The sequence below is a fragment of the Crinia signifera genome, chromosome 1 (genome assembly GCF_055691185.1).
Source record: "Crinia signifera chromosome 1, ASM5569118v1, whole genome shotgun sequence".
Taxonomy (NCBI): Eukaryota; Metazoa; Chordata; class Amphibia; order Anura; family Myobatrachidae; genus Crinia; species Crinia signifera.
In genome coordinates this window covers 336,184,826-336,198,431 of record NC_139217.1, presented here as the reverse complement: position 1 = coordinate 336,198,431, position 13,606 = coordinate 336,184,826, and the positions used below count along the sequence as shown (strand labels likewise).

General features: G+C 44.6%; 1 protein-coding gene across 3 annotated transcripts; it reads right to left on the bottom strand.

Moving 5' to 3' along the window:
- Window positions 1-4,286: 4,286 nt before the first annotated feature.
- Window positions 4,287-10,891, bottom strand: RASL10A (RAS like family 10 member A). 3 transcript variants are annotated; one of them, XM_083145404.1, is made up of 4 exons: window positions 10,742-10,891; window positions 9,386-9,699; window positions 6,110-6,231; window positions 4,287-4,898 (listed from the first exon to the last, which is right to left on the bottom strand). In XM_083145404.1, exons 2-4 carry the CDS (start codon window positions 9,602-9,604, stop codon window positions 4,637-4,639), a joined length of 603 nt encoding a protein of 200 aa, XP_083001530.1. In that variant the 5' UTR covers window positions 9,605-9,699; window positions 10,742-10,891; the 3' UTR covers window positions 4,287-4,636. The 3 variants fall into 3 exon arrangements, with proteins under 3 accessions (XP_083001530.1, XP_083001537.1, XP_083001531.1); XM_083145411.1 differs by lacking the exon at window positions 10,742-10,891 and adding an exon at window positions 10,050-10,712; XM_083145405.1 differs by lacking the exon at window positions 10,742-10,891 and adding an exon at window positions 10,152-10,712.
- Between the last annotated feature and the right edge of the window lie 2,715 nt (window positions 10,892-13,606).

Here is a 13,606-nt window from a genome sequence, read left to right as displayed (position 1 = left end):
TGTACCAACTGTTCATGTTTTCCAGACCACCCAGCTGGTGCACAGGTGCAGTCATTTCTAACTGTCACATTTTCAAATATGTGCTGCATTCATTCCTAACTGACATATTGTAGAGATTTACAGTTGGTTTGGGAAACATGAACAGTTGGTAGATTTTGGTCCTAGTTTAACCATCCCTGTTTATGTGGTTGCACTCAAAATGTATGTGCCATCAGTGGATGGCTTTGACACATATGTTAAATAGAAATGTCTGAAAATATGTCTCATGCTATGTATGATCTCTTGCTGCTGATTAAATCTCTTGGGAAATTCTGTGTCATTGACTGTGTCACACTGACATCCCATACATAATGTTTATAATGCTGGTCATTTACAGAATAAACTGGCAGGAAGTGTCTCATGCTTCCTATATCTCCTAGTGAATTGTGCTCTGCATGGAATACAGTAATATCCAAAGTAGCTGCCTCCAGTCTGTGGCAAAATGCACATCACTAAACTAGACTCTTCCTTATACAGTGATATATTGTATAGCAACAGAGCAGTGATGTGCCGTGAGGTAAATGGCTGAGGAGGAACTGGCTAGTACAGAGCATGTTTCAGACTTGTTCTATAGGCTGGATATGATCGTAGCCTATCCAACAGGCATACGCCACCGCGCCTGCTGACCAAACATCTGCCCCCTGAATTCCCGCATTTGCATGCGAGGGGATGTGTACACTTTCACATCCCCTCGCATGCAGCCAAATCATTTGATGGTCGCCGATTATGGAATATTTTTTTAATCCTTCATTGATAAGTCAGCCTAGACTGACTTTTATCTTGGATGGAAATGGGCGAATTTGGGGTGGGAGCTAACGTCATGTGACATCTTCCGTCTGCCCACACAGGGGAATGTCCATAAAATGCTGGGTGTTCCCCTGCACCAGCCCCCTTACCTCCCCTGACAGTGCGAACACTTTTGCGAGTGTGATACATGCCGAAGGCCTTCGCAAAGGGAGGGTTGCACATGCTCATAATTGCGTATGCGCAGACCCCCACCTTCGAAAACGGGTCTGAATTCGTCCTAGTGCTTCCAGACAGACACCTCAGCTGTTAATGCTATGACCCATAGTAGTTCCCATGTTTATATTATACATAGAAATACACACACGCCCCCTGTAGGCCCCAAGGCAAAAGTTTTTAATGGTCCCTGTGTCCTGTATCTGCCAATGGTGAAACATGTATGTAACACATGTAACTATGGCAGAAAAGTTGGGCCCCCATAGCAGCGGCATTCCCTGCACCTACCCCTTTGATTCTACATTAGCGTAGTTCTTTTTAAAAGATTATACCCTTTAACTAATTTAATATAAATGTTGTTATGTTTCTCCCCTAGAAATGATCTTACTGCTTTGTATATTAGCCTTTATATATTTCTAGAAGGGAGTATCCATAAGAAACCGGAATTAGTTCAGAAAATTCTGTTTATTTGTACATGTACAATATTTTTTTCATTTCTCCAAACGGTTTTTATTATTAACTTGTCATTTAGTATTTTTGCTGTTTTTTGTTTTTACCTTTTCAAAAACAGCAAAATATTTTTCTTTTAAGCTCTCTTTTCATCTGAGGTTAAAAAAAATGCACGTGATAAGTTCGGGTGATGGTGGGCAAAGGTGTCATGTCAATTTTGGTTAGAAATTATGAAACTTGTGTGGACAGGTGTTTTATTACATTTTATTTATAAGGCATCATAAGTGGTTTGCAGCGCCGTACACTATGAACCAGTCACCACAAATTGAATATTTTCTAAGCTTCAACTGGTTGACGGTTTGACCCACCAAAAATTCATCATTGATCCGATAGCAACCTTTTATAAAGGTTTGACAAGTTTTTGTCACCTTTTTCATCAGTTTGTGCAGTCCTAGGATGTCCAGAACAAGGTTGATCGTTAATTCATATTTTACCTTGTTTGAAACAGGAGAAACATTAGTAAACTTGTGTTTTACTCATGGCAGCTTCCTTTTAAGCTGTTTGTAGCATACAGTAACAACCATTTTCTGCCACATTTTTTCACAAAAGTAAACAAAACTTTACAGCAGCATGTTTGTGTAAATCCTCCATCACAAAAATATTCAAAAGATTGAAGAACTTGTTGAAAACAAAATATAATTTGAGTCAAACACTACATTCCCCAGCAACTTTGTACATAAAGCATCCCGGGCCCTGGTAAAAAGTACCCTCTCCCCTCCACCCTGTCTCGACGGCACTGAATACAACACAGTAAACAGACTCCCTTAAGTAGAAACCTTATCCTGTTGAGTGGTGGGTTTTTCTGGTGCCCCAAGAATACCACAGAAGGGGCAGCCACTGCCTTCTGCAGTAGCCCCTGCTCCCCTGGGGCTGCTGCTGCTGGCTTCGGCTGTTTGCGGTCGCTTGGTGAGTGTGGTCGAACCTCCCTGAGCGGCGACAGGGAAAATCTGCAAATAGGGGGCAGGGGGATCAGCGACAGGGGGGATGGTGGTGCGCCAGTGGTTCACTGCTGGAAGCACCTCTGGCGCACCCTTTCTCAGGAGAGCCCGCTCCTGCAGCACAGCTCAGCCTGTGAAATGTCTGGCAATAGACAGGCTTTAAGACTTTTGTGGAGCCTAGCAGTACACTCTCTATTGACTGGAAGACAAAATACCTTTTGCATGCCAAAAAATCTATTTCTATATTAATATTTATCACGGCTGGTGGACACCACGTTCATTTCTGTAAACCTATCGAGTTTCCACAGCCATAAAATTGTGCCACCTAGGAGACTCCTAGTGTTCGACTACTATCGTGTGACCATCGTATTGTACCATGCCCCTGAGGAAGTCGTGTGTATGACGAAACGTGTTGGGCTAAACTGGCGTTTATGGACATCCGTCTACTGTTTAATTGTACAATTTGTTGTAACACTATCGGTTCACTGCAATTGTAATTGGACCTTACATACATACTGCTATGCTCCTTTGAGCAACTTTTTAATAAATTGTTTTTTACTGTTATTTGAATTGCACAGTTCAATCATATAAGGTTTTAGCGCACCATGAAAACCCCCCATTTTTTCCATTTCTTTAACCGGGTCCCATCTAACAGGGGATCCTTTCAGGGTTGCAGCTTGTCGCACCACCCCCATTGAGCGCACTGTGTGGCCCCTTTTGCCATTCCCCATATAAAAAAAATATATATATATATTCTATGTGTGTTTCTGATACTTAAAGAGCCTTTTCCACTCCCCAAAAGGATAAGATGCACCAGGTCAGAGCTGGCAATCTTCAAATCTCGTATAACTTTACTATGAACCATATGACAATCGGCTGAGAAGCTGGTTTCATGTTGAACTTCACATAATGTGATAACTTCATTGATCAAATTGCAACATACACTATCAGCCCCTCACTATCTTGATGATATATTACAGTTGAACATTATGGGGTCGATCCTATTAACCCACGAAGGTGCAAGATGCCGTTCGGGTGCTGTTCATACGATGGAAACGGCACCCGAATTAACCCTAACTCGCATCCTTCGCAGGGCCGAATTCACTGAAATTTTCTAACGCCCCTATGGAGGTGCAAGCACTTTTCAGTAAATTCGGGCCGCTGTAAATTGCACCTGGTGGCGTGACGATTCACAATCTGCAAAGTTGTGACTGACATTATAACTGAGGATGCATTTACATGTGTCCTGCCCCATAGAGCTGTCAATCACCACCGGATGTTCAGGGAGTCAGTGAATCACCTGTACACACAGCACGCTGCACCAATATATTGGCAATTGGCTGTGTTACACAGCTGACGATATTTCTATGCACAATGTTGTTCACAACTTACAGTATTGCTAGTACACACTGGCTGATAGTCCAGCAATATATCAGTCGAACAGCCAATATATCGGCCAGTGCTTACTCAGCATAAGACTGTCCTTATTGAGTGACAGGAATCTCTGCCAATTATGGAGTTAGAGTGATGTGTGAGAGACTAGGAAGTATTCTCATAAATACTGACCTAGCCCAGGTAATGGCTGCCTGCATTGGATGTGCTCACATCTATGTTAAACAACCCTCGCACCCAGAACCTTCAGTTGTATATTTGTTGTAAAAATCACATAATCTAAAAAAGGGTATTGCTATTCCTTGCATAAATAGACTGAATAAATAACTACTCCAATATTAGGGTGTGAGTGCATGTACAGGACACATGCTTTGTCCTGGTTGTAAGGCTACTGGAATGATGAAAAAGTCTGGACTTTGGACTTCTGAGTCAATAAAAAGTCAGTGAGAACTTAAACATTGCCATTTTTAATTTGAACGGCTATTACTCAATAGTACATAAATCAATATATATATATTACATATTGCTACTGCACACATTTTAGGGTATGCACCATTATCAAATATTAAAACCTTTGACAAAATGCTTACATTGTTTTTCTTTAACATAAACCAGGCCTAAACAGGAGGCTCTTGATAAATGGTTACAGGTATCAAAATGACAGTGTTCAACAATGAATTATTGACGAAGCCCTTTTATTGCTGTGTTATTATAGGTGGTAGAAGACATTTTGCTTGCATATGTGTTTGAAAGTCCCTTAATACTTTGGCTGGGTCACACTTGTCTTGTGGTGCAGATCACATTATGCTGCAACGCTCTCTATGCAGTGCCCCCTGCAGGCAGATGCTGGGTGTGTTGCTTCTGCTTCTTGTCATGGTGCTGATGAGAAGCTCCTTAAAAAGTAGGAGAATGTGCCAGTTGCTCCTGGCTGAACATTCCAGGTACCCACATTTCCAGTTCTTCTTCACCAGTACAGACAGAACATGGCGTGGTGCAAATCGATGCTTCTGCTGGTCTCGCTTGTTTCCAACCACCACAATGAGTGGTGGTTTGCTGGTGCTGTGGGGAATGTCAACCATCTTACCATAAGTGTGAAATTAATGGTTTTACACATATACCAGCTAGGAGGCAATGCACAATTGGCATGATTCTGGTTCACTCACAAAAGCAAATTATCTCTTTAATGGACAAAACTATATGCACTGCAGGTGGGGCAGATGTCACATGCAGAGAGAGTTAGAGATGGGTGTTGTTTGTACTTCAAACTGATATTAATATTGCAGTGTAAAAAAATAAAGCAGCCAGTATTTACCCTGCACAGATGCAAAATAAATAACCCAAATCTAACTCTCTCTCTGCACGTTACATCGGATTCGGTATGAAATCCTGACGGTCAAAATCCCAACAGGGTCAAAATCCTGAATGGGTCATAATACCGACAAGAACAAAATCCCGACATTTAAAATCCCGACATATAGAATGTACAGGTGAAACAGTCAACATGACTTTGTGTCGTCAGGTCGCGAGGTCGACATGTTTTTTTTCCAGGTTTTTTTTTACCCGAATGTCGACACGGTCGACATGGACACAGTTGGAAGTGAACCGCAGCCCCTCTCATCACTCGCAATGCTTCGGGCACGGTGCCTCGCTGCGCTTGGCACATTATTTTATTCTCCCACCACGCCCTAGTGGATGGTAGGGCATGAAATACTGCCTGTCGGCACATGGGTCAAAAAAGGTGAAAAAAACCATGATGACATTGCGACCTGTCGACACAAAGTCATGTTGACTGTTTCATCTGTACATTCTATATGTCGGTATTTTGACCTTGTCGGGATTTTAAATGTCGGGATTTTGTCCTTGTTGGGATTTTAAATGTCGGGATTTTGACCTTGCCGGGATTTTTTCCTTGTCAGTATTATGACCCATTCGGGATTTTGACCATCGGGATTTTGACTGCATCTCGTTACATCTGCCCCACCTGCAGTGCACATGGTTTTGTCCATTAAAGAATTTGCTTTTGTGAGTGAACCAGAATCAGGCACAATATACAGACCAGTAAATAGTCCACATTCACTTAATATTTGGGGACATTTTTGGAAACAAGTTTAAAGGATCAACCCGTTTGCTTTTATTTTCAAACCTATGTATACCCACCAATCAAAAGGAATCTCTCTTTTTTTTTTTTTGTAAGAGTAATGCATTTATTTGTTTCTCCTTTACAACAGTTTACATAAATGATCCCCAGTATTTGATAGTAAAATCCTGACCTGTCTATGATTTGCTGCCTCAACTGTTTAACATGGTGAAAACTCTCAGGACTGCAGATATCAAAGACCAAGATAAAGACTCTGCTGTTCCGGAGCCCACGAAAACGTGGATCCAGCCACTCCTGTGAGAAAAAAAGGGAGGAAACATAAATTGGTCAACTTTACTATTTATCCGTACATAAGATAAGTCTACAATGTACCCATTAAAATGTTAACAATGCATTCCTCCCATAAAGATTGATGCTTGCATTGATAAAACAGGTTGGTTGTTAAAGAGAAAGTATTATTTCAATATAGATTTTACTGTGACTGTATGCATCTGTCACCCATCAGCATGGGGGCTGGGAATTGGATCATGCGTCAGACTGCATTTAGGTCTACAAGCATTAGGTCTACACCATTAGGTCGACTTGCATTTAGGTCGACGTGACTGAAGGTTGACATGGGTTAGGTCGACAGGGTCATTAGGTTGACAGGGTCATTAGGTCGACCGGTGTTAGGTCGACAGGTATAAGGTCGACAGTGAAAAAGTCGACAAGGTTTGTTTTTGTTTTTTTTCAAGCGTCAACACAGTCAACAAAGCACTGTGTCCCCTCGCATTGCGAGCGCAGCTTCGGGCACGGTGCCTCGCTACGCTCGGCACACTATTTTGTTCTCCCACCACGCCCTAGTGAATGGTAGGGCATGAAATACCGCCTGTCGGCACATGTCGACTCATAAAACAGTCAAATGACCCCATGTCGACCTTTTGCCTGTTGACCTTCCCCACGTCGACCTAATGACCCTGTCGACCTTATAAAAGTCAACCTGATGACCCAGTCGACCTAATGACCCTGTCGACCTTCAGTCATGTCGACCTAAATGCATGTCTACCTAAATGCATGTCTACCTAAATGCAGGTCGACCTAGTGGTGTAGACCTAATACTTGTAGACCAAAATGCTGTAGACAATATGTCCGTATCCCGGGGACCGACTGGGTTTCTGTAGAAGTTATGATACACGCAGAAATAGCTGCTGGTTACATGTTTACTTTCAAAAGACTTAAGGCCCCCTTACATTTGTCCGACTTGTCATAACGACAAGTCGGACCCGATTGTCCCAGCAGCTCCCTGGGAGGGATCACATGCGATGGCACTTCATGTGCCAAGTTTTGCATGTGATAGATCGCATGCGATTTATCACATGCCACTCCCGGGGTGCTGCAGGGACAAAGGGAGCGGGGGACAGCAGCGGTGATATGCCCGCTACCAGAGAGCGGGCGGGGGTGGAGGGGGCGCAGGGAGCCGTGCAAGAAGCTGCTGGGCAGGAAGCAGGGGGGGGTTGGCGGCGCAGAGTACCAGGGAGCCGGGCAGGAGAAGACGATGCAGCAGCAGCGCGAGTGGCACGAGCAGCAGAGCACTTCCAAAAAATGAAAAACTCCATACAAATGCATAGTAAGCCATTGATTGGCTGAGACCTCTCTCAGCCAATCAGCGATTGGCTGAGAGAGGTCTCAGCCAATCGCTGATTGGCTGAGAGAGGTCTCAGCCAATCAATGGCTTCCTATGCGTTTGTATGGGCTTTTTTTTTTTTTGGAAGTGCTGCTGCAGCTTCTTCTCCTGACCGGCTCTCTGGGTACTCTGCGCCGCCCCCCCCCCCCCCCCTGCTCCCGCTGATGCTGCCCGGCTCCTTCTGCTCTGGTAGGTCCCCTGTTGCGGGGGAGCACGGCTCCGGGCAGCACATAAGATTTAACAAATCTTATGTGCAGCCCGTCCGACCTCCTGTCTCCGATCCGATGCGCACGGGGCCGCGCATCGGGTCGGAGGGGATGTCTCCATATGCGATTTGGGACGATTTCACGGCCCGATTCATCGGAATCGGGCAAAATCGTGCCCAAATCGCATAATGTAAGGGGGCCTTTACAGAGGTTCATATTACAGTTTCTATACATGACACATTAAGGACCTTATTTGGATTATGGTTAGGTCCAGTGGTGGTATTTATCTATGGGCTGCAGCTCCCCAGGTAAAATCTGCCGCTTTGTGAAGCCAGATACAGTCTGAGACTGCACTGGCTTCACTGTGAATTCCTATTGGAAGTCGGGCCTGCCATTCACCCAAGGCAGTTCCATTGGGAGGTGTTCCCACCCTTCGGAAACGGGTTGTGTGCATGCACAGTACTGACGATACTGCGCATGCGCCAGGACCATGAATATGCTATGGACTGCTGCCAAAGCAGCCCTTAGAGCCTGGGGGCCAGAAATTACTGCACGTTCACTGGTCCCGCAACCGCAAGGGGAGTCAGGACCGGCGGCAGGGTCGACAAACATCAGCAGAAGGGGGGCCACATCGTGACAGCCCCCTACTCTACAGATGTAAGGTCTATTTCCTGGTGGTGTGACACTGAGAGGTCACTGGCATTTCTCCTATCCCTGTGCGTGAGCCACCGACCTTGCTCCTCCACCTGGGTGTGGAAGGTCCTTGAGCCTACTTTTTTTTTTAGCCTCAGCTCTATGTACTGTTGTAAATTCAGTGCTTAAAAGCAATCAGTACTTCAGTGTTATATAGGGCCTTATTTTGGTTCATTCTTTCTGACAAAATCCTTCTTAGATGGACAAAACCATGTGCACTGCAGGGGGGGGCAGATGTAACATGTGCAGAGAGAATTAGATTTGGGTTAGTTATTTTGTTTCTGTGCAGGGAAAATACTGACTGCTTTATTTTTACACTGCAATATAGATCTCACTTTGAAGTAAAACCCCACCCAAATCTAATTCTCTCTGCACAAGTAACACCTGCCCCACCTGCAGTGCACATGGTTTTGCCCATCTAAGAAGGATTTTGTCAGAAAGAATGAACCAAAATAAGGCCCATAGCGAGAATGTCATTTTACTATTGCTTTCAATAGTATATATTGGGTAGAATGATATTTGATAATTTTGCAGGTTATGTGACCTCTTAAAATAGGTGAAATAGATGCAAAATGCATTTTATTCCAGTGAGGGACAGGGCCAAGATTTATATAATATGTGGTGTTACCTAACCTACTGAAAGAATACTTTACTATTATCATATAGTATGTGAAAATGTCCAGGGTGCAGTGAAAGTCCCAGCCAATCAGCTCCTAACTTAATTTTCAAACACAGCCAGCAGTAACTCAATAGTTAGGAGCTGACTGGTTGGAACATTATCTTTCTCCACTTTTTCACTCTCCAAACCGAATGCTTCTCCATAGCATTATTATTTTTCTGTGGCGGCGGCAGCAGCAGCAGCGGTGTAAGTCAGTGAGTGTCTCACCTGCCCGGCAGAGCCAGGGTACCTGTGCAGAGTAGGTAAGTCCAGGATAAGGAGCTCATACATCCTCCCGCTGAGGACAGCAGAGGCGCGGTACAGCTGCCTGCTCTCTGTCGGAGTGTATTCCTCCTGGAATTCCTGGGCCACAAACTGCCGGATAATTGCGGATTTGCCAACTCCAGGTGCCCCCAGCACTGCCACCTGTACGGTCTGCACCATCATAAGGGCCTTACTTACGCATAACCATCAACCATAGGGATCCACTACAGACATGAGCCGCTATTATCTTAGCATCAGCGGCATCCTCATTCGGAGATCTGTAAATGCAAAACAGGCAATCGGCAAAATAGGGGGAGGGCAGGGTGTCAGCATGTGCCTTTGCGTCTGAGGTTCATGCTATAATATGCATACACACAATATATAATACATAATACAGCCGGCAACACGGTGACTGATCACCAGCACTTACAGCAACCTGGCGCCGTACTGCGGCTGCTGCACCGTCCCTGGGCAGCGCTAGTGCAGCAGCCGGCGAGAGCGCACATCCCTCCCAGCAGCGTAATACGGGACATTCTATTACCCACTGACGACGGATAGAACTCAATTACAACAATATGATTAATAGAGACAATGCTGCATATAGGAAACCACTGGCTGCATTACTCACAGGCTATTTTAATTAAGACGATTCATATTTAATTCATTGGAAGATACATTCCCCGTTCCCCGCAATGAGCCATAAATGAAAACCGGAACCGGACTAGCAAACCGTGTATTCCGGAGCTTGTAATGTCCGATCCGGGGGGTGTCCAGTCCTGGAGGCGATACCTGTGATAGCTTTCGCAGGGGATATGGGGAAAGGTCAGATACCGCCACCTTGTATGGTCCGGACCGTTCCGTTTTCTATTGCACCCCCGGACCATGCAGGGAGGCTGTAATCTCCCCTCCCAGATAAGAGGTGTCACAGCAGCCCCCCGCACCGGTCAACACAAGCACCAGAATGACATATATTGATTCTCGTCCGGCGTTCCGGGGTGCTGTACGGTTCCGGTTTTTACCCATACCCAGTAATAACTTTATAGCTGGCCTCGATGACCCGACATTAATGATGGATGACAATAGGATAAGGGCTGTGCCCGCTGTATACTAGTAACCCGATACTAATGGTACCCCTCAAGGTCATCTGTCTGCCAGCGGACGAATGCCAATGGCAGCGTCTCAATAGGACGCCAAACGTGGCCTATAGGATGCAGACATGGAACATCAAAGGATTGCCGCCTTATATCCATCCAGCTCCCTGCATATATGGCAGTATGCTGGCTTTGCGATGGACGCACTGTAAGTGGCCCGAGGGCTTACCCTTTGTGCTATCTTGCACCCGGATCTCCGATGCAAGCATTGACCTTCAGCACCATGGACAGCGGCAGCACACCCGGCCAGTACTCTTCTCTGCACTGTAGTACTCTCCCCCCTCCCCTTGTGTACATTAGCGGCTGAGAGAAGCAGGAGCCCGAGCACGTGCTGCAGAATACAAATAATACCACCCCCCCTTCTTTAAACTGCGGCATACGCCTGTGTTAGCAGGAGTGCGGGCATTGCCACTGAGGAACTACTAGGGGCTCAAGCATTGTTCCTTAGTACTCGAGAACAGCTCCATACAGGTCACCAGTCTGCAATAAGAGACCCTCGGTGCCTAGTCCTATGATTGACATTATCTATCTGTGCTGAAACACCATTCTTACAAATTAACTAGTTCAACACTGGTGAGTGCAATTATAAATTAAGAGGGAAGTCCAGGGACCCTCTAAAATGGATAATATTGGGAGGAATAAAATATCACTTCATCAGTGTACTAATTAGTAAAGTCAAAAAATTAAGAACTATAGGACAATCCATATTGTTTATAATGTTGCAGAAGTCCAACTGGGCCCGCATACCTCCTGCACTCCATCAACCATCATACAGTAGCCCCCACATCTGCCTGCATCTCTTCCTGACTCTCCCCACCCAATCACCGCAGGGGTGGCAGCATTGAAAAGTGAGGACCAGGTGAAGCTTGCTTTGGGACCATGCAGAAGACCAAATACAATATTTATATTCATTTTAGCATATAAATTTGCGGTGAAGTAATTATCCCATATAGCAAAATACATAAAACCGTTCTATTCAGATCTAAGCTTACACTAAATAAGGCATAGATGTTTGTGTAGATATTGATAAATGTTCAAAGAATATACATACAGCAAAACAGATTTGCATACTACTGAACCATTTACAGCAATAAAAATAAAGGGACATTATAGATAAGGTTTGATGCAAGTGGTGTATGGACCACAGCTATTCCACAAGAAAAATGAATACAAAAGAATAACACTTTAAACAATACAATTCGACACAACTGAGACTAAAGAGCCTTTTGTGGAACTCAGAAGTCTCGATTAGCGTAGTAATGTCATAATAAAATATAGGGCTTGTTACACAGTATAGATCATACTTATGCCTATGATCCATACTTTGTGACAAGCCCTGTATTTTATTATGACATTACTACCATTAAAAAAGTCTCTCTGAGGGATGAAACGCGTTTGGTACCTACACCCCCTTTTACCACCCCTACCATTTTCGATTGTATATCGTTTTTACAGCTAATAAATTTGTGCTTGAATTTAAGCACTAGTCTATAGTCATCATTATTTATCCGACCCTCCTGCCATCGGACTGCTACACAGGGAGCTATCCAGGCAAGGAGTGTATGCTGATTCAACAGAACTTAAGGGTAAGTCACTACAGCAGCACCAGCATTGCAATTGATTTATTCTGACACATCCCCTTGCATCTGAGGTATCAACACCACAGCCCAGAAGCAAGTGATCCACATTTCCAGAACTCCCAGCCACAAGTCCCCCTGATTTAAACATCTCTCTATGTGGGACAGGTTACTAAAGGTCAACAGATCATACCGGTCACCCTATCGCTTTTCACAACACCCAGCCTACAGTTTTTGCCCACTGCCAAAGACCACACCATCAGTGACTACCTACACCACCTATCCTTCATGGCAACCCCAGAGCGCTAGCACCACACAAATCTTCTACCTGATCTAACCAAGGGGGGAACAGGACTCCCCCCTACAGGTGCAAGCTGCTAAGGGTTCAGCCCCCTTCCGAGCACTGTGCAAACAACATCTACTCACATTCTGACATTACTACGCTTATAGAGACCAGGTTGTGGTATGGAGCCATAGGTGGTATTAGCAGAGCACAACCGGAGGTGCACACACCCTGCTGGGCTTCAGAGGCACTCTGCTAAGACCACCTGCGGCTCCATACAACAGCCTGGGTAACATTGGATCCCATGTCTACGACCCATACTTTGTGATAAGCCCTATGATACTTTATTATGAAGTTTTACTAAGCTTAGAGAGACCACAAAGGCTCTTTTGTCTCAGTTTTGTCAAATTTTATCTTTTAGAGGGCAAGATGTACCAAGCCTTGAAAAGTGATAAAATGGAGAGTGATAAACATCCAACCAATCCGCTACTACCTGTCATTTTTCAAACACAACCTGTGACATGGTAGTTAGGAGCTGATTGGCTGGTGGTTTATCACTCAACTTTATCACTTTTCAAGCTTAGTACATCTGGCCCTAAGTGTTATTCTTTTGAATTCACATTAAATATCTTTTCTTGTGAAAAACCCTGTGGGCCTGTGGTCCACAAACCACTTGGTGTGAAGGACACCATAGTATAGGAACCATGGCAGCACAGGTCCAAAGAGCGCTTGTTCCTCACAACACAGTTTGAATGATTACTGAACAGTTATGCAGCTCTGGAGGAGCTGTGATATACCCACTGCCTACACTTGTGGCTGCTTGACAGTACCAATGGCACACTGGGGCAGATGTATGAAGCCTGGATAAGAGATAAAGTGGAGATAAGGTAAAAGGAGGTAAAGCACCAGCCAATCAACTCCCAACTTTAAAGCTGGTGCTTTATCTCCTTTTACCTTATCTCCACGTTATCTCATCTCCAGGCTTAATAAATCTGCCCAGTATGGGAATCGCCTCTTGCTTGAAATCCAAGATCATGCAGGTATCTAAAAACAGAAACTCAAGCGCATACTTGTAACCACTGAATCTATATAAAAGTCTCGGTACTTGTTTCCTAGCACGGCGCCACTGATTTACATTGAATGGCATCAGGTGTGTGAAATCAGTCGCATCGTA

Excerpts from the sequence above, each read along its gene's own strand:
- RASL10A (XM_083145404.1), bottom strand. The coding sequence starts at position 9,604 with ATGATGGTGCAGACCGTACAGGTGGCAGTGCTGGGGGCACCTGGAGTT. Across the intron at positions 6,232-9,385 it reads ACCCTGGCTCTGCCGGGCAG|GAGTGGCTGGATCCACGTTT; the intron begins GTGAGACACTCA and ends TTTTTCTCACAG. Across the intron at positions 4,899-6,109 it reads AGGCAGCAAATCATAGACAG|CACCAGCAAACCACCACTCA; the intron begins GTCAGGATTTTA and ends CATTCCCCACAG.